Raw genomic sequence first — 24,963 nt, 5'->3', positions numbered from 1 at the left:
CAAATAAATGCTTCACAGAGTTCAAGTAACAGACACATCTCAACATCAACTGTTCAGAGGAGACTGCGTGAATCAGGCCTTCATGGTTGAATTGCTGCAAAGAAACAACCACTAAAGAACACCAATAATAAGAAGAGACTTGCTTGGGCCAAAAAACACATGCAATGGAAATTTGACCCGTGTAAATCTGTCCTTTGGTCCTAATTTGAGATTTTTAGTTCCAACCGCCATGGCTTTGAGAGACACAGAGTAGGTGGACGGATGATCTCCGCATGTGTGGTCCCCACCGTGAAGCATGGAGGTGATGGTGTGGGGGTGCTTTACTGGTGACACTGTCTGATTTTATTTGGAATTCAAGGCACACTTAACCAGAATGGCTACCACAGCATTCTGCAGCGATACGCCATCCCATCTGGTTTGGGCTTAGTGGGACTATCATTTTGTTTTTCAACAGGACAATGACCCAACACACCTCCAGGCTATGTAAGGACAATTTTTTTTTACCAAGAATGAGAGTGATGGAGTGTTTCATCAGATGACCTGGCCTCCACAATCACCCGACATCAACCCAATTGAGATGGTTGGGATGATTTGGACCGCAGAGTGAAGGAAAAGCAGCCAACAAGTGCTCAGCATATGTGGGAACTCCAAGACTGCTGGAAAAGCATTCCAGGTGACTACCTCATGAAGCTGGTTGAGAGAATGCCAAGGGTGTGCAAAGCTGTCATCAAGGCAAAAGATGGCTACTTTGAATAATCTAAAATATATTTTGATTTGTTTAACACTTTTTTTGGTTCCATTATTCCACATGTGTTATTTCATAGTTTTGATGTCTTCACTATTATTCTGCAATGTAGAAAATAATAAAAAATAAAAACCCTTGAATGAGTAGTTGTGTCCAAACTTTTGACTGGTACTGTATATCTCTTTTGTAATCGCTCTGTGTGTAAAATAAGAATGACCCTGACTAGGCAGCTGACTGTTTGGGTGTGGCAGAACCCATTTGTGAGTCAGGGAGACACTGGTAATGATTCACAGAAAGGCTAATAGCGGACACGCCTACAGAGAAAGCGTGCTAATGGATCTTGGCTGATGTCCCATGCAGCAATCTCTGGCGTATGTTTGCAAAACAGGGTGGAGGGAGGCGGATAACGAACCTAGCCACTGGAATGGAATTCAAGATAAAAGATTGTTCAATCAGCGAGCTATCAGTCGTGATTAATGCCATGATCAGCTTCCTTTTTAACTAGTGAGAAAATGTTGTTGTGAGTAGATCACATGATATGGCCCAAAAAAAGCCCCAAACTGTTCTGTTCTTGGGATCTCATAAGTCTTGGTTAAATTTTTTCTCACATCTCTAGTCTAGTTGGAACTGAAAAGGCGGTCGGATGTGTAATTGTTATACACACGACGTTCTGAAGACCCAGCCCACAAACAACTTCTCTCTTTCTGTCTTTGGCAGGAGTTGACTCTCCTGTTATGTCACGGCCTGTGGGCTCTCCCTCTTTGTTTTGGGGAATTATCTTGACTGAGTTATGTAGCCTTTCAAGTATTCTATAAGGCTCGTCAAACTTCAGGTTGAAGCTAACCAGTGCTTGAAATGTAATAGAAGATGTGACAATGATTGACAATCTAATACTCCTCACTATAAGGTCCATACTTGAACTTTTTCACCAGAAAGCAGTGCTAAGCTTATTAAACATATCTACTTCTGAGTATACACTTATATGGATAAGGCTGCTGTCATATGCACCCACATTACAACGCCGACACACTAGAATTTTATGTTCGAGAATTTCGTATGAAGCCAATGCTTTTTGATGTGGTAATTTTGACAAACGGACAATGATATTGGTCATACACAATTTAATCTGTTAATGCGTTTGAGTGTGGCCTTAGCCTTAGGATTTCAACCCCTCAGTCGATAACAGCAGTTACACTTAAAAGAAAGGGAGATTTTTAGCAAGACCTTGAGGCCAGAACAATCCCCAGTTGTGACATTAGGGACGTTTTAAAATTGCATTAGCAATCCCCATAGCTCTCTCTATAGGGAAGTAGCTCATTCTTACTCCCCACACTAATTCAGTTACAGTACATGGCCCCTTAAAGGCTGAATACATTTACATTTGAGTAATTTAGCAGACGCTCTTATGCAGAGCAACTTACAGTAGTGAGTACATACAATTTCGTACTGGTCCCCCGTGAGAATCAAACCCACAACCCTGGTGTTTCAAGTGCCATGCTTGATCTACTGATCTACACGGGACCATAATAGTTGAGGTTGCCTCATGGTTTTAACACTGTGACGATGGTGGGAATAAGCCTTTGACATGTTCAGCTGTTCTTGCTGCATGCCATTGATAGTAGTCTACTGATGGTATATGATTTCAGTTAAAGCAAATTGGAAGCGATTTTCAAAGAGGAGTTGAGGTTTTGGAAAACCAGAACAAATGTTTGAAGGCTTGGCTCAGACTGGCCAAAATGCATTAGGTTGGCTATTCACTCACTACTAAATGCTGAACAAGGGTGATTTGAGCTGAGTGCTTGAAATGAGTTCAGTGTTTTGTTTTCTACTAACAGCAGCCTTCATTTAAAGTGGTGAGATAGAAACCGCACCAGCCAGTGTAAATGTTGTGTTTTTAAGACACATGGGTAATATTTTAGAAAGATGCACACATTACTCATTTAGGCTATGGTGCCTTTTTAGATTTTGAATGTTTAAGGTTTCTGTATCGTTATTTGGTGTTATTTTAAGAAAACATTTGAGGCTCAGCTAAGCTAGCTTATATTTATTCACCCTCTCTCACACTTTCACCCCAGGTTGAAATGATTACGTTTGAAAATGCTTTAACTATCTCCCTCTTCTCCCATCTGGGCCAGGTGCTTCTATTCTGAGCCTGGTTCCTCTCTAGGTTTCCTCCTCCTCGTAGGAAGGTTTTCCAGGCCACTGTGCATCTGCTTGCTCTTTGGAGTTTAGGCCAGGTTACTGTGAACCACTTGGTGACAACCGCTCAGTGTTTAAAAGTGCTTTATAAATACATTTGATTAATTTATTTTTTACTATTTTACCTCTGGTTAGGTGACTGCTGGCTCCTGGCAGCCATTGCTTCCCTCACCCTTAATGAGAAGCTGCTACACAGGGTGGTCCCTCATGGTCAATCCTTCCAAGACAACTACGCTGGCATCTTCCACTTCCAGGTCCATTCAATCAAATACAATAGAGGAAATGGAATAGAAAAACCTTTTAATGAAAGATAATATAATGATACAGCATTGTAGTGTAAATATGTAAGAAATAATGACTTGCCATATTCAGAAGTTTGATTGGAAGGATTTTAAATCAACCTTTGTAGGAGGCTCAATTCCTGAATTATCAGGTCACAGTGCTTTTCCACAAAAATTCCTAGAGAGACAACAGTTCTCGCATATATTATTAGGTGATTATGGGGAGCACTTAGAAACATATGCTGGAGATGTTATTTAGCTTCATAGGGGAGCATAAAACAATTATAACCTTCGTGTCTGACTCCAAACTGTTTTGTTTGTTCACAGTTCTGGCAGTTTGGAGAGTGGGTGGATGTTGTCATTGATGATCGACTGCCTGTCAAAGATGGCGAGCTCATGTTTGTTCACTCTGCTGAGGGTAACGAGTTCTGGAGTGCCCTGATTGAGAAGGCTTATGCCAAGTATGATTTTCCTAATATTAGCTATTGTCCGTGTCAAAAGCTTTTAATGTTTTTAATGGTACCGTAAAACAGGCTTTAATTCAGGTATACGGTGCATCCATCTTTAGAATATAATTGTATTTTTTCTAAGTTTAATTTGCTACACCAAGTAAACAGTGGGTAACAATTGAATGTTCATAAAGCATACATGTCACAAGTCCAGTTAGCTCTGACTAATGTGTAATTGCATCATACATTTCTTAAGCTTTCATAAATCTATGTAGCTATAATGTTATGTTTATCATGTTTGTTTTATGAACATACATTTCATTTACGAATATTGTAGATGGCGAATACTTTTACATTGTTGCATGAAGGGATATAATTATTTTCCAGGATTGACACACTGACATTTTTTGTGTTAGACTGAGTGGCTCCTATGAGGCCTTGTCTGGTGGCAGCACCACAGAGGGCTTTGAGGACTTCACCGGTGGCGTGGCAGAGTTTTACGAGCTACGTAAGGCACCTAAGGATCTGTACCGGATCATCGGTAAAGCCCTGGAGAGAGGCTCCCTTCTGGGCTGCTCCATTGACGTAAGTGGCGTCCCTGTTACATGGCACACACGACAACCTGCAGTCCTCTCAGATGGGGGTTGTTTCTGGATGGGACCTATGTCACTGGTTCTAATCTAGCTTGACATTTTCCCCAATTCAGCTTTTAAATTCCCCAAAACAACAGAATCACTCACAACATGAATCATGGCTTATTTTAAAACAACCTATTTTTCCACATATTGGAATTGTGAGCTGCAGTATGCTCATCGTTTGCCTCTGGGGATGATTTGAGCCAAAAGTGGTCCCCTAAAATGGACAGAAATATTGGTTTAGACATTGCCACATTGGACAGAAATGGGCACATCTTCCCACGCCCATGGACATAAGGTATATTGTTAGCCTGAAGCTACTTAAAAAATTATTTATATTGTAATATGTGTATATGAACCACACAGGCAACACTCAAGCCAACATTTTAGGTAAACAATAACTAAACATCCATGCAGCCTCTTTAAATTGGAGAGAAAAAGAGTTTGTTGTCACAATTGTAGTTTTGGCCAAAGATGTCATGTCCGAAGTGTGTGGTAACAATTGGAAATGTATGATGACATCTGTTTGGATTACCAGATCACCAGTGCCTTCGACATGGAGGCAGTGACCTTTAAGAAGCTGGTTAAAGGCCATGCCTACTCTGTCACAGGTCTGAAGCAGGTGAGTGAGTGAAAATAAGGCTTTGTGGAAAAGTGAGGGATTTGCCTCTTCCTGCGGGCCATTTCAAGCCTTAGGCGATTGTGCCTGATTCATACTAAAGGGCAGACCCGAACCATACTGTAATAGCTCAGATTTTTCATTTTCACATTGTCCTTTCCAGCATGGTTCCATGGTGGATTCGTAAGCAGGCCAGCTAAGTACAACTTAGCATAGCGTGGCTCAGCTTGACCCTAGTGTGAATCTGGAATTGGAGGAAAAGGAGTGGTGAAAACAGGAATATAAATGTCAACAAATCACAAAAAGCAAAATAAGAAGCACGTATTCTCCTCATCTTTCAGTAAACAGACAATATTTTACAGAAATGACTTATTTCCAAATAAATAGTTATACGGGCATCTGTGACTATCAAACATCATGATTGAGAAATTCTACTCTCAAATTGGAATGTGGCAGGTGGTTAAAATTTTTAAGTAAAATGTGACCCAAATTTTGTGTGTCTGTCTATCATCATAGGTGGATTTCCGGGGTCGCATGGAGAGGTTGATCCGTATTCGTAACCCCTGGGGTCAGGTGGAGTGGACCGGGGCTTGGAGTGATAAGTGAGTTCACATCACAACCATCATGCTTTTCTTGACAGCGTAGGGCTCCGTGGCTCAGTCTAGTATAATAGTCGATGTGCATCAGCAAGGATACGAACATAAAGTAAATTACTATTAGAATAATCATTTTAGCATAAGTATAGTAGAGGAAGCCACAATTTATAATGTAATATTTACACTTGTTTTGGGGAAGGGGTGATTTGGGGGGAAAGTGTTTTAAATTGTGCAGTATTTAGCAATAATAATAAGAGTCTGTTTGTTAGCAGCAGTTGTGATGTGTGTGTGTGTGTGTAGCATGAATGTGTGTGTGTGTGTGTGTATATCTGTGTGGTTGGGTGTGTCCGTGAGTGGGTGCATGTGTGCTAAGGTATGGAGAATCAGAGGCTGCTGGTCAGTCCAGTTCAAGTGTTCAGCAGTCTGGTGGCTTGTAGATACCAACAGACTCAAAGACAGTTTCTATCAAATTTTATTTGTCACATACACATGGTTAGCAGATGTTAATGCGAGTGTAGCGAAATGCTTGTGCTTCTAGTTCCGACAGTCTATTGATCCGATACGTCATGCTCTTTACCACCCGCTGAAGGGCCTTGCAGTCGTGGACGGAGCAATTCCTGTACCAGGCCGCGATTCAACCGGTCAGGACGCTCTCGATAATGAAGTTGTATTTAGAGGACCCAGGGTGGCATGCCAAATGTCTTTAGTCACCTTAGGAAGTAGAGATGCTGTTGCGCTCTTTTGACAAGACTGGTGGTGGTGGTGTTGGTTATTGTCATGTCCTTGGTGATGTAGACCCCGAAGAACTTAAAACTGCAGACTCTTTCTACTGCAGTCCCGTTGATGTGGATCACGGCATGTTCCTTCCCTTGCTTCCTGAAGTCAACAATCAACTACTTTGTTTTGCGGACGTTGAGGGAGACCACAATGCCAGTTCACTTACCTCCTTGCTATAGGCTGACTTGTTGGTGTCATGCAAAGCCACGCAGTCGTGGGTGAACAGGGAGCACAGAAGAGGGCTGGGGACACACCCCTGGGGGGCCCTATGTTAAGAGTCACTGTGGGGGAGGTGTTGTTACCAATCCTCACAGCCTGTGGTCTGCCTGTCAGGAAGCCCAGGATCCAGTTGCAGAGCTTGGTGTTGAGCTTGGAGGGAACAATAGTGCTGAACTGTAGTCAATGAACAGCATTCTCACACAAGTGTTCCTCTTGTCCAGATGTGTTAGGGCCATGTGAATAGTGATGTAAATGGTATCTTCTGTGGATCTGTTGGAGAGGTTGGCAAATTGGAGTGGGTCCAGTGTGCCTGGCATGCTAGCCTTGATGTGGGCCATGACCAGCCCCTTGAAGCACTTCATGATGACCGGGGTGAGTCTGATAGTCATTTGGGCATGTCACCTTGTTTTTCTTGGGCACTGGTACGTAATGTTCTCCTTGAAGCATGTGGGGTCTACAGCCTGGGACAGTTTGAAGATGTCAGAGAAGATGCCCCCCAGCTGGTAAGCACTAGGACTGGGATGATATCGGAATATTTTTTTCCATGGCAATAATGAAAAAACGAAGCTGAACAAACTCTTTGGTCCTTTAAAAACATTCTATATGTAAAATATTGTCTGCTATAGCTTGGAAAATAAATAAATGTGACTCTGGATGACAACGTGATGATGATTGTTACCAACATTAGGGCTGTTTTCCTAAAGAAGGTGAATCCGCTTTGTGCTTTGTTTCCTTGCCCACGATACTAACGAGTATCGTGTTACTGGTATCATCCCAGCCCTTGTCAGCACACACTCATCTGGGCTGGTGGGTTTGTGAGTATTCACTCATGAGTTGTCCTCACGTCAGCCTCGGAGAGCAAAAGCACCTGGTCATCCGGAGCAGCGAGAGTTTTCCTGGATGGCTCAGTATTGGCTGCCTCGAAGCGAGCATAGAATGTGTTAAGCTCGTCTGGGAGGTGGGCTTCGGTGGGCACCACACACACAGCTGGATTTGCCTGTGATAGTCTGTAGTCCTTGCCACATGCGTCGTGAGTCTGAGTTGTTGAACATCAATTCAAGTTTGTCTTTTACTTTTTGCATCCCTAATGGATTTGCGGAGCTCGTACCTGCTTGCCTTGTAGTTAAACCATACTCATCACTGTCTCTTTTTTTTTCTCTCTCTCTCTCTGTGTCTCTCTCTCTCTCTGATATTGCTATTAGTTCGTCTGAGTGGAATGCGATTGATCCAACAGAGAGGGAGGACATGAATTGTCACATGGAGGACGGGGAGTTCTGGTGAGTTCACATTCTGAGATATTACCTTGTGTGTTTTCCACCCACAACTCTGTTTTCTATGGTGTCCTGTTTGTTGAGGCTGGACCCTGTATACCATACCGGCACCCGATAATAATCTAACCCAACCCACACCTGACCCAAACCAGATGGAAATATTCCAATTTTATCAAACAGATTCCATCTGTCTCCCTTTCCCTGCTCTCTGAATATCCAGGATGCCCTTCCAGGAGTTCCTGCGCCAGTTTTCCCGGCTGGAGATCTGTAACCTGACAGCAGATGCTCTGAGTGATGACAGCCAGAGTTTCTGGAACACCATCAAGTTTGACGGAGGCTGGAGGAAGGGCAGCACAGCTGGAGGCTGCCGGAACCACCCAAGTGAGAGAGCACCATGACCACCACACTACACCCACTACCTTGTAGGCCCTTGTGTAGTCCTGAGAGGATAGGATAGTTGTAAGCAATATGGTAACAATTCCACCTAGGTGGTAGGGGCTAGGAGTTGATTTCGGATTCAGGGATACACTTCAACTTCATCAGTCACTGACTGCATGTCTTTTGTTTATCACATGAGTTGCATACATTGTTCATGGATTGCATATGTTGCTAAATACAAATATCCTAGTGAGAACATAACATATTTTATAAGGAATATACTGATATTTTGGTGTAATGCTTTCAAGTACCTAGTTATGACATTAGGGGGTGCTGTAGGATCATAAGGAATCAGATAAAGGAGAGAAGTGAACAAGTACTGCAGTCGGAGAGACGTGATCTAAGATATTTGCCTGTTTGTTTGTTTTCTTCACGTGGCAAAGTCACTATACAGACGATATCAAATAGCGAAGATTGGCTAATCTTAAAACCTTTTGCAGGCAATGTCCATGGCTCGGACCTGCATTGCAATTTAGGCTATGGAAATGCGAATGCAATGTGTAGGCTAGTTTTCCCATGTTGAAGGCAATTACCTTTTATGAATAACTGGGTACATGTTTTTTTTTTTTAACTAGGCCTATTATAGGGTTACTGTAGGCCTATGACGTTTAATAAACAATCTTCAATGGATAGGATGCACAGCCATGCCTTCCTAATGAATTGGAGTTCATGACAACGGAACATCAAACACCGTAAATGCACAACCACATTAAAAGCTTCAGAGCAGGTTTTCATTGGCCAGTAAGTGGTCAAGCCCTCATTACACCTACAACAAATTAATGAAAAGCGTGCCTCTACACTACCACCAGCTGTTGTGCCCATAATTCCTGCTGTCAAAACAACAAAATTATTTCTGACACACCCACAGCACTGCGCGAGTGTGCTAAGATTTGCGTTTGGTTTGTTATAATAGAGCCCTGAGTTTAGAATTGACTGCAGGCGTTTTTACTTGCTATGTTCAAAAGGAGGCATTATCATGACCTCTGCCTTCTGTCTTTGTTAGACACCTTTTGGATCAATCCCCAGTATAAGATTACCCTGCTGGAGGAGGACGACGACCTTGAGGATGAAGAGGAGGCCTGCAGCTTCTTGGTGGCTCTCATGCAGAAGGATAGGCGCCGCTACCGACGCCAGGGGCAGGACATGCACACCATTGGCTTTGCCATCTATGAGGTGAGGGGTCAAAGGTGACATGCCAGTAGCAGATGAAGTTGATGAAAGGTAGAATGAACTAAAGATGCATTTAGCCAAGTAGAAGTAGATTCTGTGTATAATGTCTGTTTATTTGATGTGATACCCAGTGACCAAAGAATCAACAGTAGACCAAAACAAAATGTCCCTAAAACTGACCTTGTCCTTTCTATCGTTACAGATTCCAGAAGAGGTATGTAACAGTTTCAGGCACCCACATAAACACACACACAAACTAGTGCTATCTACCCCCTGTCTTTCTCTCAGTTTAAGGGTTGTCAAAGTGTTCATTTGAAGAAAGACTTCTTCTTGAAGCACTCATCATGTGCACGTTCTGAGACCTTTATCAACCTGAGGGAGGTGAGCGCACGGCTGCGCCTGCCACCCGGGGAGTACCTGGTGGTACCCTCCACCTTCGAACCTGGGAAAGAGGCTGACTTTGTCCTCAGAGTCTTCACTGAGAAGCAGTCGGAGACACAGTGAGTACAGTATAGTAGTACTTCAGGGATGTGCAATTTAAATGGAGAAATACAGTTCTGTTAGCAGCAAAATTTCTCGTCTGGTTTTCTCAATACACCTTAATCAGTTGTTGGTAATTATGTACAGATGATGGATCTTAAATTGACCCATTTTGTCGCAGGAGAAAATAATCCTGCAGTAGGAGGATTTGAATGTTTGATGAAATATTTAGAATCGCAGCCAGGTGGCAGCTGGAAGCGGCATTTGTATACAATGCAGTCTCGTACCTACATTTTAGGCCTACTGCAGGTCCACTGGGTACCATTTCAACTGGTTTTAAGATGTCCTTTTTAAAAATAATATATACTGTAGGTAAGGTAGCCTGCGCAATGGCTCATGAAAACCTATGATTTTTTATGACCATGGGGGGAGTAATATCGTTTCATATTTAGTTTGTATTCACCTGTGGGCTGCCACTCGAAAAAAGAAAACAACATTTTTAAAAAAGTACATATATATATATATATACAAAGTATTGATCATGTTGATCAGAGTTTAAAAAAACTATACATTTAGTATGTAAATGAAAAGAATGAAAAATAAGTGAGCCTTGATCCCCAACCCCACATTTCCAACAAGACTCCATCCAACCAACCACCCACAATATATATCTGTGTTATTAAGCTATATTAAAATGACAGTTGTTGATGAGTATGGCTGCATTTCAGATACATTTTTGTACATTTGAATGTTGGAGTAATAGGACCTGGGCCTAGCATTTGACTGCCCCTGCATGGAGAGAATAATATAACTTTTCAGGGAATCACATTTGAATTTCCTGATGCAGTAGGAAAATTCTCAGTGACAAAAGAGTGATCAAGTTAAGATTTGACATCTGTATACCACTGTAGCTTCTAGACATTGGCACAATTTGGTAAATAATTGGAATAAGAGTCTGTGGCTATTGTATTGTATGGCTATTACTGAATGTAAAAAGCAGCTTTTGTATAATCTAAACATTGCATGTAAACATTTATGGAATTTATTTTAAATAGTTACTATGTCATTTCAGAGAACTGGATGATGATGTGGTGGCAAACTTTGAAGATGAGGTAAAGAGTCAAGCTTAGATGTTCAAGTGTCAACTCCCTTGCAATAAGTGTTAACCAAGAACTTGACTCAGGGGTGCGAATACTTATGCAATTGAGACATTCCATTTTTTATTACGGGAAAAATACAAATGTATTTTTCTTTAAGTTTGAAAGTGTGGAGTAGGTTATGTGTGTGTGTGTGTGTGTATATATATATATATATTTTTTTTATTATTATTAAATAATAATAAGTTACTGCAACATGTCAGAACTTTGCAAGGAATGAAATACTTTCACAAGGCACTGTTATTTCACTTGTTGAGCATGTATCAACCTGGATGGACAACTGAGTCTTTATCTTCACAGGAGGACATCTCAGAGAGTGACATTGAGGACTCATTCAGGGCCATGTTCGCTCAGTTATCTGGGGAGGTGAGTTCCAAGTTTTGTTTTGTTCCGAAACGCATTTGAGTGCAAAGATAATGTGTTTTATGTTTAAGAACATGGAGACATTTTGAGTACAAAACCATTATCTGCTTTATATTTAAGGACATGGAGATCTCTGTCCGTGAGCTCAGGACCATTCTCAATAGGGTCGTGACCAAACGTAAGTACTGTTCATTCAATGCTCTTCAGGTCCAGGGAGTTTAGTGGTCTGTTATCCTATATTCAGGTAAAAGGGGAATACACCATTGAGGTTTTAAATCACTTTTAAAACCCCACCTTTTTAGCCGGGCCTTTAATAAGTGATTATTTTACACATCTTCTGTGATCTTATTTTCTTTTATTTATCCTCTTTAATTCTTTAACTTTTTTTTCCATTTATTGCTTTAATGTAAAGTGTGTTGTGATTTTAAATTGGATTTGATTCCCAGACAGGGACCTGAAGACTGATGGGTTCAGCATGGAGTCCTGTAGAGGCATGGTCAGCCTATTAGACGTATCCTTCCTCAGCTAGTCACTTTAACACTCCCTACCCTTCATTTCAGTACATACTCAACTTTATTTGGGCAAGGATATATTACGGCAGTATTAATGAAAAATACAAAACATACATAACCAATTGCGTGATCACAAAAAAAGTATCATTACTTTTTTGATATGTGACACTAACAGACAAATGTTGCACTTCCAATTGCTATCATGACACCTTGACTCACCTGTCATGCAGAAAGATGGCAGCGCTCGCCTTGGTATAGTTGAGTTTCAGATTCTGTGGAATAAGATCAGGAAGTGGCTGGTGAGTTGAAATATGCTGATAATTGTATGACAATATTTCACTTCTGTAATAGTAAAATTGACAATGGCATGCAAGAATGCAAGGCTCTAATCTCTTCTTTTCCCAGGGAATCTTCCGCCAGTTTGATCTGGACAAGTCTGGATGTATGAGCTCCTATGAGATGCGTCTGGCCTTGGAGTCTGCTGGTGATTACTCTATCTTCGCACTACTGGATTGGTGTTGTTCAGTAGACATGAAACGGGCAAAAGTATTTTTGAATAGAGTAAGACAGAGATGTACTAGCTACCTGCACTTGAAAATAACGTGTAGGTTTTGCTACAGTGTACCTACTGAACACAATCCAGGGGCTTCAATTAAACAGCTAATAACGATAACTTATGCACTACAACACATTATGAATTGCAGAGTTGATGTTGTCAATTACGTCAATGACATTATAGGTAATTCAGTACTGTTTGTCACAGGAGGTTGGTGGCACCTTAATTGGGAAGGACAGGCTCGTGGTCATGACTGGAGCTGAATAAGTTGATGCCATCCTAATCGTTCTGTTCCAGCCATTATTATGAGCCGTCCTCCCCTCAGCAGCCTCCACTGGTTGATATCAATGGATAACACTGCTTTCATCTATACAGTCAGACTACTGTAGCCTGGTCCCAGATCTGTTTGTGCTATCATGTCAACTCCTTGTCACTTATTGCCAATGCATTACTATGACTTGACATGATAACACAACCAGATCTGGGACCAGGCTTAGACAACTGTATGTGATGTCGGAAAAACACTTTGGTTTTCATGTGTTACATGCTTTATGATCTTCACAGGATTCAAACTGAACAACAGGCTGAACCAGGTGCTTGTGGCCAGATACGCTGAAAACGAGGTCATCGACTTTGATAACTTTGTCTGCTGTCTGGTCAAGCTAGAAGCCATGTTCAGTATGTATTTTTTTGTCTTTGACTACACAACCTGGTCCAGAAACAACATTTAGTCCTGAAAGTATTGGATATATGTATGCTCCTCTATGCCTGATTGGAATGGTTAGTGGAGCCATTTTCACAATTTTGCATACATATCTGATTCTTCTACATCTGCAAAGGGGGGTGAGGGCTAGGCCAGTAATTGTTTCTGGACTGTGATTTTGTGATTGAATTCACATGATAATTTCATAACTAGGACCAGGAGAAATTCTTGACTTCTGTCTGTACTGCTAGTTCTGTCCTCCAACACCAAGACATTGATGTAATGTCCTCTGAAGCTTACAGTCATTCATCACATCTTCATACCTTAATCATTTCCATTAATATTCTACTTATCACACATTAAAGGGATACTTCAGGATTTTGACAATGAGAATGCTAGCAAGTACCCATAGACTTAGTCTTTGTGATAACGCTAGTTAGTATTGGCTAACGAAACTACCTCTACCTGCCTTCATACTGGACACAGAGACATAGAAATGGTATCCACAAGTTCATCCAACTCTGGCGAAGTAGATAAATGGCCTCATTGCCAAAATCCCGAAGTCTCCCTTTATTAAGCTTCTATGCATGTGAATGGTCCACGCAGTCTTCTATTAATTGGGGCATTTATATTACTTCTGCTTCCCAACATAACAAAAAAATGGTTCAGCAATGGTGTTTCTTTTGAAAAAAGCAAGCAGGGAAATACTTTCCCATTTCCCATTTCCCGGGGGGGATGCATCGAATTACAGGTTAAAGATGTCATTGGTCAGATGGTCAAGAAAAGTTAATGGCCTTAATTACAGGTAGTGTTAAAGCACAATTAAATATATATATATTTCCCCTTATTTTCACAGAGGCCTTCCAGACGTTGGATAGAGAAGGCGCTGGAACTGCTGAAATGAATGTCACAGAGGTGAGACCATTTGAATGTCAATGCTTTGTGTCTTTTAATCACAGATTCACTATGGATAACGTAACCTTATCCACTCTGTCTTTGTCTCTCACAGTGGCTGTATATGACCATGTGTGGTTGAAGTGTATGGTGATCTAGTATGCTGTAGAAGAGGACACATACACACCCATAGTAGAGGACAACCATAGCCTCAAAGAGCCTCCAAAGCATCTCAGTGCACCCAACTAAGGCTTGCATCATCTCAAACAATCCCAAAGAAAATGCTACTCCCTGCATTTTAATAACCACCACAAATACTTTGCTGCCTCTGCTCAATAACTTGGCAATTGCATTTAAACTGGTCAATTACACGTGATGAAAATGAAATGCTCTACTAAGGGAGTCGCTGCCTATAAATCACTGCACGCATTATACAATTGCAAAGTTTTCAGGGCATACCGTTATGCAAAAAATACATGTATTTTTAAAGTTCCATTCCAAACCTCTTAGGTTTTCCTCTCTTTTGTTTAACCATCAAATTCAGATGTTAGTCTATCATAAGAGATGATGACATTATGTATTTTTTGCTACCTTTCACGGGATCTTGGATTATAGAAAGTAAGTAGAGCTATAGGCTGTTAATGAACTGCAAATTGTACTGATGCCTTCGTCTTTAGGATACCTCAGTACAGTAAACTACATCAGTTAAAGACAGAAATATAACTAATCTTTTTCTCAAGATGGCTATTTTAGTCTAAAAATTGGCGAGGGTACTTTCAATTAAAACACTAAATGTAGGAAAGGGATTCCTCAATGTGACAAGGTAAAAAGTAACTTCGATGCATATGCTGAACTGCACATTTTAATTCTACGAATAATGTCACTGAATAAAAACTGACTGATCATGTACCTTTTGAGTTATTCATTTTCTAAAGATGATTAAGAACATGGTAATGCATAGTTATAATCCCTAATGCAAACAAGGTGTGTATGAATAAAGAACTCTCCCCTACAGAAGACACCTTCGTCCAATGAATTATAGTATAATGTAATGAAATTTAAGAGTCATGATCAAGAGCTACCCCCAACACTTGGTTTGCTGAGAGGTAGGATGGGACTGGAGAAATGTAGCCACTTTCATATTCAAACATTGACATGCAAGGATTAACAGTCCATTGGATCTTGATTAAACATTTGAAAGCTACAACCTTATTTTGGGTTATGATTATACATGACTTACTAAGCATGAGGCATTTAATGACTCTTCCAGGGTAAATTAAATGACCATTTAACATGGATGAAGCAGATTTCTCAAGATGAAACAAACATTACATTTGGATATATTTATTGTTCAAGCTCTCAGTCACAAATGACAATCATGTGGGAATAGTGACATCAACAAGAAAAACTGTCCTCTGCTGGGGCAGGTCTATTGGTCGGAGGAGTCAATGCTGTTCTACTCTTTGGTCTTTGCGTCCTTGCTCTCGATCAGTCCAAGAAGAAAGGCATCTGCTTCTAGTAGTGTTGTGTCGGTGTTCGCGCCCAGGAAGCGAGATGTGAGCTCGAGGTCCTCAAGACGCAGACGGACCCTGCTCCCCCTCTGGTACTTCTCTCCATCCACTGTCGGTCGTTTACATACACAATGGAACTTGGCACCAAAGTCAATGTATAAATCGTCTTTGATTGTGTGAAAGATCTTCCCGATTACCATTTTGTCCTTTGCTGGTCCCATCTGCATGAGAGGAGAATTTCGTAGCAATGACGCAAATGATTTTTCATTTCTTGTAGACCCAAGTCTGACAGTAGTTCCCGTCTGATTTTGTCTCTGCTGAAGGTCTGTGTGTTGTTCATATGCTGCAGCGAAGCCACTTTTCACCTTGTCGGCTGCTGGTTTTTGCGTTTCTTCCACCGCTTTTCCTTCCGATGTTTCCTCGCTATCTGTGCTGTATAAGGACTTGCAAATATCAATTGCTCGTTTTGGAAACACACATGCGCCAGTCCTCGGACCTGAAACGACCTTGCACAAAGCTGCCATGTTGGTGTGTCTGTCGCAAAGGACGGTGGATGTTTTATTTGTGTTACATTTAAATGAAAAGGGAAGGAATACCACAATAATTAAATTAGTACTGTGTATAACAATAACGAACTCATTACATTTGTGGTGGCAAAATTAGTATAAAAAAACAAAGCCCTTAAAAAACGCTACATCGTCACGTTACGTTTTTGTTTTAAGTTATCCGGCTTCCGTGGCATAAAACATTTTGACGTCAGCGTAAATATCCGGTATTAGCTCGACAAAGTATCCTTACATTTCTGTTCTCTCTTTGGCAACATCATGGAGTTGTTTTTTTCTGGTCCACTTCTTCATTTTTGCAGCGCTTCTTTTCCTACTGGAGCATCTGTTCGTGATCTAGTTGATATTTTTACGAAAGAAAAGGTTAGTATCAAAATGGTCGTGTTATCAATTCAACTGAAATATTACTTCATAGGTTCTACATCCAACAAGCTAGCTACTAGTAGCTTGATAACTAACGCGGTATTAGCGGAAGCTAGCTAGCGATCTAGTTTAACACACTTTGCCAACCAGGATTTGATCTGCACTGTACTTTTCTTTATAACTAGCTAGCTAGTACTGGCATTACTATTACTAGTAGGGATGTGCGTATTTTCCTTTCAAGACGATTCGATACGCATTTAACGTTCGATGGGCTCCGATGCGATTCAATAACGAAACATTTTTCAACATTTTAGTCATTTAGCACATGGTTCCCAAACTTTTTGGTGGGTTTATAAAGAACTCCGCCCGGCTTTAAACGTACTCTTGAACGTTGTAATAGTAGAATGCACAATGTGCAATTTCGAAATTGAGTAGTGCACCATCAGGTCCTCTTGTCATGTTTGTCATTGCATACTTTTTTAGATAGCTATTTATAACTTGTCAGAAATGTCCAGATCAACTAGCCTATGTCAGCAGTGTTTTTTTGTTTTTGCCCATAGATATTGTTGTAATATTTTAGTCACACAAATATTACATGAATACACATTAGACATGTATAGAATTGCAGTTTTAAAGCGACCTTTTTTTGTCCTCCACATGACAATTTGTAGAATTGCTGGAAATAAGCTTTAACCCTGCAAAATTATCTCCACCAACGAGGGGTGTTAACGGTTTGTGTCATGGACAGTGCTTTTTCCGATGGAAATAGAAGTGGTGGGCACGGGATGTTACCCAATGCTGGAAGTGGGGGCCCCAACTGGGAAAAGTTTGAGAACCCCTGATTTAGCAGATGTTGTAATCCAGAGTGATTTACAGTTGGTGCTTTAATCTTAAAATAGCTAGGTGGGACAAACACATATCACTTGCATCTAAATGAACATTTTCCTCAAAGTAGCCATCATTAGAGTCCGAGCTAGAAAGGGGGGGGGGATGCAAGTGCTGGTTCAACCACCCTCATTTTAATATATAAAAAAGGAGCACAATAATGAGATTTATCCACCAATCCAGATGAAGGATAGGCGGGAGCTAGACAGCCCACTGTGCTTCTTTGCGGACCACAACCCATTATTTGGGCGGAGAGACGTATCTTGTCCGTATATCCATAATCTTTGACCAAGGTAATCACAATTGTTAATGAGAGAACGTTTTATATAGCCTAGGCAGCCGATAGTGGGCGCTAGATCTGCACAATCATCTAGGATTGATGTGCGTTCCCGGTAATACACTCGTGGACCGGCTCGTACATAAAGCATCTTTCCTCATTTGCTTTCTATAATGGCAAGCTGCCGGAAATAGAACAGGAAAAATATGTGTACTGTCTTAAAACATCTTCCACCACCATTTTTGTATTTTCTGACAACTTGGGATGTTGCACACCACTTTTGACAAGTGCTGGTTCAGTTTATTTTTGTTAATCTCTTGTGTACAGATGAAACAGCAAGAATCTGTCAAAGCCCAAGTAGAACAACCTACACTTGGTCCAAGACTTGCTTGAATCTGATAAATTATGGATTTACTATTTTTCTTGATTTTTACAAAACATTTGACATGGTTGAACACCCTTATTTTCTGTCCTTTGGAGCTTTATGGTTTTGGGGGAAAGTTTAGGAACATGATTAGATCCTTTTATCAAAACACTAATAGCTCAGTGTCCTTAACACTAGGGACTTCTCCACGATTTAACATAAGTTGTGGAATTAATCAAGGCTGCTCTATTTCTCACTCTTACTTATGGCTGCAGAAATGCTGTCAATTCTTAGCTGTTCAATATCAGAATTCTTGATATTGAACAGCTGAGTGTTTTTGATGACCATATTTCATAAATCAGCTGGCAGTTTGTTTTTGAGAAATATTGTCCAGGTTCCAAAAGCTCTCCGAACCATAAAACGATTTCCCAAAGCTTACGTTTTACACCTTCAATTAAGGAAGTGTGAATTAGTGGCTCTTGCATGACTGTCACCTTGTGGTGGCTCATGATATTCCAATTAAATCCACAGACAAATATCTAGGTATACATATTACCAAAGATGTCAAGATAAGTGAGACTTTCAGTGTCTGGAATAATTTGGATGAATGCAAGGCCAGACTTAACAGATGGATGCAAAGAGATGTCTCTATTTGGTCGCATATATTTAAATAAAATAGAAATTCCAGATGCATTTATCCAGCTTACTCTCTTTCCATCTCAAAGAAAGCATTGAAGGTCATTAACCAGTTTAATTTTGACTAGATCTAGGAATCTGGAAAGTATATTTATGTTAAGAAAACTGTCTTGCTAAAGGAATATATGTATGCCTTATTGTATTTGTACAATGACAAAGCACTTTTAATAAAGAGCAGCAGTTTTTCTTGGTTTTGGGTTTTCATCATTGATTATTTGGATGAATCCGGATTGGGCGAAGGCAGTGCTTAAACTGATGTCAACCAGAATCCACAGAAACAAAGTCAAAATAGGCTGTGTCGTAAAAATCGTTGAAAACACAAATGTTTTTGGGGGCCATGGTAAACATGGGTGACATTAGCAGAGGGGAGTGATTTGGCCAAAGAAAGGAACTGAAGTCTCCTCCCTTACAAAGGCAGAGAGGCCCAACTCGACGGAAAGTCTGTCTCCCTCCAGCAGGTGGCGTTTTTTGGTTTGCCCTCCAAGAAAGGAGTTTTTGTGTGGAGGTCAATGAGAGTGTCGAATTTGGTCAACATTTTTTATGGCTTAATTGGTACGTGAGGTTATTTGATAGTTTTGTAATGCGCAAATTAAGAGTGTACTGATATAAGTAGGACACGTGGCATCCTGTCAAATTTGAGATAAAACACTGTTGGAGTTGTCTCTAAATGGCTATGCATATTCATGTATTGAAGCTAGTAGCATAGCATCTCTCTCCATTGAATACAGGCGGTTGACATCAACAACTCTCATTTTAATAACTAAAAAAGGAGTAGAGTAATGAGATTTATCCACCAATCCAGATTAAGGATAGGCTGGAGCTAGACAGCCCGCTGTGCCTCTTTGCGGACCACAACCCATTATTTGGGCGGAGAGACATGTATCTTGTCAGTATATCCATAATCTTTGACCAAGGTAATCAGTTGTTAATGAGATTACGTTTTATATAGCCTAGGCAGCCGATAGTGGGCGCTAGATCTGCACAATCATCTAGGATTGATGTGCGTTCCTGGTAACACTCGTGTACCCCGTGGACCGGCTCCTACATAAAGCATCTTCCATTCAGGTTGCAAAGGCATTTCACCCCCGTCTTATCAAATAGTTTAGACCGTTTGGAAGTTTTGACACACTTGATTGAGCTTCTCTTCTCCTGCTTCAACCATGAAGTGCTGGTAGCTAAATAAGTAATATCCAAGAAGACTCGAGTCTTAATTGCTGCCAAAGGTGGGTCAACAAAGTAAAGGGTCTGAAACTTATGTAAATGTGATATTTTAGTGTTTATTTTTAATAAATTAGTAAACATTTCTTAAAATCCAGAATAAGGCAGTAACATAACAAAATGTGGAAAAGTCAAGGGTCTGAATACTTAAAGGCCACTTTAAATTTTTTTTTTTTTTAACTAGGCAAGTGAGTGGAGAACAAATTCATATTTACAATTATGGCCTACCCCGGACAACGCTGGGCCAATTGTGGGCGACTCCCAATCACGACTGGATGTGATACAGCCTGGATTTGAACCAGGGACTGTAGTGAAGCCTCTTGCACTGACATACAGTGCCTTAGAGCGCTGCACCACTTTTTGTGTGTGTGGACTCTGTTTTCAAGTGACACCATTGCTGATGGTGAACCTGAACAATCAAAGTAAAATCGAATGTAATCTCCATCATGTGTGTATCCTGATGAGTTGTCTCCTGCGGTAGCTTAGGCTGCATTTATTCTGGTAACAGCACGTTTGATAAAATAACCTAGCAAATTATGTACCCATCTAATAAAGCCTATTATTGCGCACGCCATTTTAGAAACATTTGAATGCTAAAGGTGACGCATAGATGTGCCAAATCAGGAATAAGCCTACCTCTCGTTGGTCAGCGTGCAAAGCTGCATACAGCGTGCGATTTGACATGGCTACTGATATTGCCTGGGGTTGTAGCTCAATGACTGTCAACACAATTAAATGCTTAGTTCTACACTGAAGGAGAGAATGCAGTTGTTACCAAAGATTAGTTATTTTCCGAAGGTAGAAAGTAATTTGAGCAACAACAAAAAATGGAACTTGTGATTCGTAACGTTTGAATCGTTTTCCTGGCCTATTCTACATTTGGATCGGTTTGGAGTCCTGAAGACCAACCGTACTCATATCTTTCACATCAGTCCCCGGTTCAAATGTTTGTTCAATCATTACGTCCCTACTAGCTAGCTACTTGCCTAATGTTTCTTCTATACTTGTCAGGGAATCCCGTCATCGGATCTCTATGTCAAGAATAATGGACGACTATCAGAGCTTGATGAGAAATTGCAGGCTGGAGCGGTGTATCGACTGGAACCTCGTCTCTGTGGAGGGAAAGGAGGTAACTAAGTAGTTTTTAAAGTCTGCTTGTCCCTTAGACTTACAGTAACAGGTTCATTACTATAACTTCTAGTTAGCTAGCTACTTAAGAAAATGATAATTTACTGTTAAGCCTAAAGTTAGTGGACAGGTGTGAAATGTTGCTTACATTCTGAATAAGTGAGTAAATGAAGAACTAACTGTTCCATTATTTGTAACTGGCAGGCTTTGGGTCTATGCTTAGGGCTCTTGGGGCACAAATTGAGAAGACCACAAACCGCGAAGCCTGCAGAGACCTAAGCGGAAGGAGACTAAGAGATGTCAACCATGAGAAAGAGTAAGATGGTCACCCACAGACTCAATTTTATCTGGTATTTGAATTATTTTTCGAAATAGGGTTTTTTGATGAAGCTCACCTGTTGGATTTGATCGTCAGTTTGCACTTTTGGTACAATGGGATGAATAAATAGGTAATGAAAATGTAGTCATATTGTGTGTGTGTGTGTGTCTTCAGGATGGCAGAGTGGCTTAAGAAGCAGGCAGACCGCGAGGCAGAGAAAGAGCAAAGGCGTCTGGAGAGACTGCAGAGGAAGCTGGCCGAGCCCAAGCATCACTTTACAGACCCAGAGTACGAGAAGCAGTGCCACGATCTCTCAGAACGCCTGGAGGACTCCGTTTTAAAAGGCACGAATTTCAAATGGTTATTTAGAATGAAATGGTAGAATAGTATGTTTATTGTCCATTTGTAAGAATGGTAATGTTTGTCTTTCACCCAACCCCTCTGAGACACACGGAAGCTGCACAGGGCCAAACAGTGCAGAGCCCCTGGTGTAATTTTTATGGAGATATATTTATATATACACTACTGGGCACACGTTTTTGAACACCTACTCATTCAAGGATTTTTCTTAATTTTTTACTATTTTCTACATTGTAATAATAGTGAAGACATCAAAGCTATGTGATCATGTAGTAATCCAAAAACTGTTCAACAAATCAAAATATGTTTTAGATGTTAGATTCCTCAAAGTAGCCACCCTTTGCCTTGACAACTTTGCACGCTCTTGGCATTCTGTCAACCAACTTCATGAGGTAGTCACCTGGAATGCATTTCAATTAAGGTGTGCCTTGTTAAACGTTAATTTGTGGAATTTCTTTCCTTAATGCATTTGAGCCAATCAGTTGTGTTGTGACAAGGTAGAGGGGGCTTTACAGAGTCGAACCAGAGTGTATGTAGTGACACCTCTAGCACTGAGATGCAGCGCCTAGACCTATTTGGTAAAAGACCAAGTCCATATTATGGCTCCCGAGTGGCGCAGCTGAATCAGAAATTCCAGCCCAAATAAATGCTTCACAGAATTCGAGTAACAGACCCATCTCAACATCAACTGTTCAAAGGAGACTGAAATAGGCCTTCATGGTCGAATTGCTGCGAAGAAACCAACACTAAAGGACACCAATAATAAGAAGAGACTTCCTTGGGCCAAGAAACGCGAGCAATGGATATTAGACCGGTCTGATGAGTCCAAATTGGAGATTTTTGGTTCCAATGGCCGTGTCCTTGTGAGACGCAGTGTCGGTGAACGGGTGATCTCTGTATGTGTATTTCCCACTGTAAAGCATGGAGCAGGAGGTGTTATGGCTTGGGGGTGCTTTGCTGGTGACACTGTCAGTGATTTATTTAGAATTCAAGGCACGCTTAACCAGCATGGCTACCACAGCCTTCTGCAGCGATTGAGAAGAATCTCAAATAGACAAATCAGAATATATTTAACACATTTTGCTTACTACATGATTCCATATGTTATTTCATAGTTTTGTTGTCTTCACTATTATTCTACCATGTAGAAAATAGTCCAAATAAATTAAAACCCTTGAATGAGTAGGTGTATTCAAACTTTTGACTGGTGCTGTATATACGTTTCTTAATGATCTGTGCTGTGGAAAATGATTACAATGTAAAGAGCTGTTTGTTCCATAGAACTAATTCAAGGGTGAGTCTAACAGTCTGTTTTTTAGGAATGCAAGCCTCTTCCAGCGGACTAGTGAAAGTAGACGAGGCACCGAAACGCAAAAAGCCACCTCCAAACAAAGGCCAAGGGAAAAGCAAGAAGAAATGCTTTTGGTGAATGAGCTTTGTCACCTTGGTTTAACTTTTTTTTGTAAATAAAATAAATAATAATAATCTTTAAAGCTTCTTAAAAAATTAAAACATTCCCAAAAAATGTCATGGGGACAAAACTGATAGTGAAATGTTTTGGATTATACAGGACTGGTGTTGGTGGCCTGGATGACCTCGACAGCTCTGAGGATGACGATGATGCAAGCGACAGCGGGAACTCTCCCTCCACATCTGCTTCCGGTTCAGGGGTACCCGATTGTCCCGTAACGGGAGCAACGTCAGCTCACACATCAGCCTCTCAGAGCAGAGCGGAACAAACGGCAACTCCAGAAGCTCCTAGGGCAAGCAGCAACTCCATCTCAGGACCCAGCTCTCCAGAGAGCCCAGCCGAGGTGCAGACACAATCTCAAGCAGAGATTGCTACCAGTGGTAGTGGGGAGCAGAAGGATGTGGTCCCCACAGAAGAAACATTCCCAAAGACCGACAATCTAAGTGCAGCTCAGAGTAGCGTCAACCAAGCCGCTGTGAGTTTTTTTTTTTATGTTCCACTCAAGATTTGTCCTCTTGGGCCATTTTCATTATCCACCCATACTTGCTCCTTCATTGTTCTGGGTCATTCCAGAAATTAAGCAGCTTTCCTTGTGAGCATAATGCAAATGAGATGTTGGGATGACCAAAGATGTTTTAAAGACCAGCTGCAGTCGTGCAAAATAGAACAGTGTAATGAACAGTTACTTTTAAAGATTAACTCATGTGTGTTTCTCCCCTGGTATGCAGTGTGAAGATGGGCCCTTAGACCTCCAGGCAGTGCACTCAGACAAGGAGTTGGAGACTTTGGGGTTGGACAGGCTAAAGGCAGAACTGATTGCACGGGGGATGAAGTGTGGGGGAACCCTGTCCGAGCGCGCTGCTCGCCTTTTCTCCACCGTAGGGCTTTCTGCAGAGGACATTGATCCTGCCCTATTGGCCAAACCTAGCAAGAAGCAATGACTGCCTAGTGCCTATTACAGCACCGTATAATATTGAGTCTTCTGCTAAGCGGACTTGTGATATAACTATGCCATGTGCCCCAGATTCAAAGTGTGATTTATTTTTGTTTGCCCCATATAGTGGACACAATTAAAGATTGTCCCAGCTATTGGATATATCCCAGAATTCTCCTGTTCTCAATGCATTTCTGACATTTTTTTCTAGAGTAGATTTTACTTTTTGAAATTCTTAAGTCAATGTACTGTCCCTTATGTTTGATGAAATGTCACAAATTAAATGAACTTTCTCTTTATCACAGTAGCTAGGTTTTTATCCAATTGGTGACAGATTTTCATGTACATTTTCTAAAACGATATGCGCATTTTTCAACTAGAGATGTTACCATCACGTAACTCCAAGTTTACTTTGATATGATGGTTATTATATTAACATTTGAGTATGAAGGTGTTTCCACTGCCATTTCTCGTGTAATTAATTTTCCAGAAACACAGTGTTCCCACCTTGTCTAGCCTTTTGTGTTTTGTTGACATTTGGAAAGTTAACACAATTTGCTGTTTCCAAAAGGCCTGTTACTTTTTTTAAATCCAACGTTCTTTACTCACATAAAAAGGTTGAATGGCAACCTGGTTAGTGAGTGGTTGTTCTCACAACCAACATATTTTTAGGACAGAGAATTTATCTTTGGCTTAAAAATGAGGTTCATAACTCTGGAAATGGCTATCTTGTTGTTCTGTGGTCTTATATGTTCCTTTTGTGGATATATGGTTGAATAAAAGGACTTACTGTATTGTTTTAAGCTCAAA

At 40.8% G+C, this 24,963-nt stretch overlaps 2 protein-coding genes and 1 pseudogene across 6 annotated transcripts in view; 2 read left to right on the top strand and 1 right to left on the bottom strand.

Annotated features, from left to right (window-relative positions):
• Positions 1–14,973, top strand: part of LOC109890671 (calpain-1 catalytic subunit) — a 26,244-nt gene extending 11,271 nt beyond the window's left edge. For all 4 annotated transcript variants that reach the window (XM_031827947.1, XM_020482652.2, XM_020482679.2 and 1 more), the window contains 19 exons: positions 3,080–3,198; positions 3,553–3,686; positions 4,091–4,259; positions 4,848–4,931; positions 5,445–5,530; positions 7,723–7,797; positions 8,012–8,172; positions 9,233–9,402; positions 9,602–9,613; positions 9,688–9,899; positions 10,952–10,991; positions 11,337–11,402; positions 11,520–11,577; positions 11,846–11,910; positions 12,142–12,210; positions 12,317–12,395; positions 13,032–13,145; positions 14,027–14,085; positions 14,180–14,973. In XM_031827947.1, coding sequence (XP_031683807.1) covers positions 3,080–3,198; positions 3,553–3,686; positions 4,091–4,259; positions 4,848–4,931; positions 5,445–5,530; positions 7,723–7,797; positions 8,012–8,172; positions 9,233–9,402; positions 9,602–9,613; positions 9,688–9,899; positions 10,952–10,991; positions 11,337–11,402; positions 11,520–11,577; positions 11,846–11,910; positions 12,142–12,210; positions 12,317–12,395; positions 13,032–13,145; positions 14,027–14,085; positions 14,180–14,206 — 1,799 coding nt within the window. In that variant the 3' untranslated portion in view covers positions 14,207–14,973. The remainder of the gene's footprint in view (positions 1–3,079; positions 3,199–3,552; positions 3,687–4,090; positions 4,260–4,847; positions 4,932–5,444; positions 5,531–7,722; positions 7,798–8,011; positions 8,173–9,232; positions 9,403–9,601; positions 9,614–9,687; positions 9,900–10,951; positions 10,992–11,336; positions 11,403–11,519; positions 11,578–11,845; positions 11,911–12,141; positions 12,211–12,316; positions 12,396–13,031; positions 13,146–14,026; positions 14,086–14,179) is intronic.
• Positions 14,770–16,126, bottom strand: LOC109890789 (28S ribosomal protein S28, mitochondrial pseudogene; annotated as a pseudogene). Its single transcript, XR_004210455.1, has one exon. The product of XR_004210455.1 is annotated as a 28S ribosomal protein S28, mitochondrial pseudogene (transcript).
• On the top strand, positions 15,610–24,963 carry LOC109890730 (replication stress response regulator SDE2). Its single transcript, XM_020482741.2, has 7 exons — positions 15,610–16,501; positions 20,953–21,070; positions 21,274–21,385; positions 21,563–21,732; positions 23,068–23,173; positions 23,319–23,694; positions 23,948–24,963. Exons 1-7 carry the CDS (start codon positions 16,400–16,402, stop codon positions 24,158–24,160), a joined length of 1,197 nt encoding a protein of 398 aa, XP_020338330.2. The 5' UTR covers positions 15,610–16,399; the 3' UTR covers positions 24,161–24,963.

The sequence above is a fragment of the Oncorhynchus kisutch genome, linkage group LG1, assembly GCF_002021735.2.
Source record: "Oncorhynchus kisutch isolate 150728-3 linkage group LG1, Okis_V2, whole genome shotgun sequence".
NCBI lineage: Eukaryota > Metazoa > Chordata > Actinopteri > Salmoniformes > Salmonidae > Oncorhynchus > Oncorhynchus kisutch.
The sequence above is the reverse complement of the archived record's forward strand: the minus strand, read 5'-3'. Positions and strand labels throughout refer to the sequence as shown.

What these genes read in the sequence shown, in the direction of transcription:
- LOC109890730 (XM_020482741.2), top strand. Translation starts at nt 16,400, where the DNA reads ATGGAGTTGTTTTTTTCTGGTCCACTTCTTCATTTTTGCAGCGCTTCT. An exon ending in ATATTTTTACGAAAGAAAAG is followed by an intron (nt 16,502 to 20,952) that starts GTTAGTATCAAA and finishes TATACTTGTCAG; the next exon opens with GGAATCCCGTCATCGGATCT. An exon ending in GTAGCGTCAACCAAGCCGCT is followed by an intron (nt 23,695 to 23,947) that starts GTGAGTTTTTTT and finishes CCTGGTATGCAG; the next exon opens with TGTGAAGATGGGCCCTTAGA.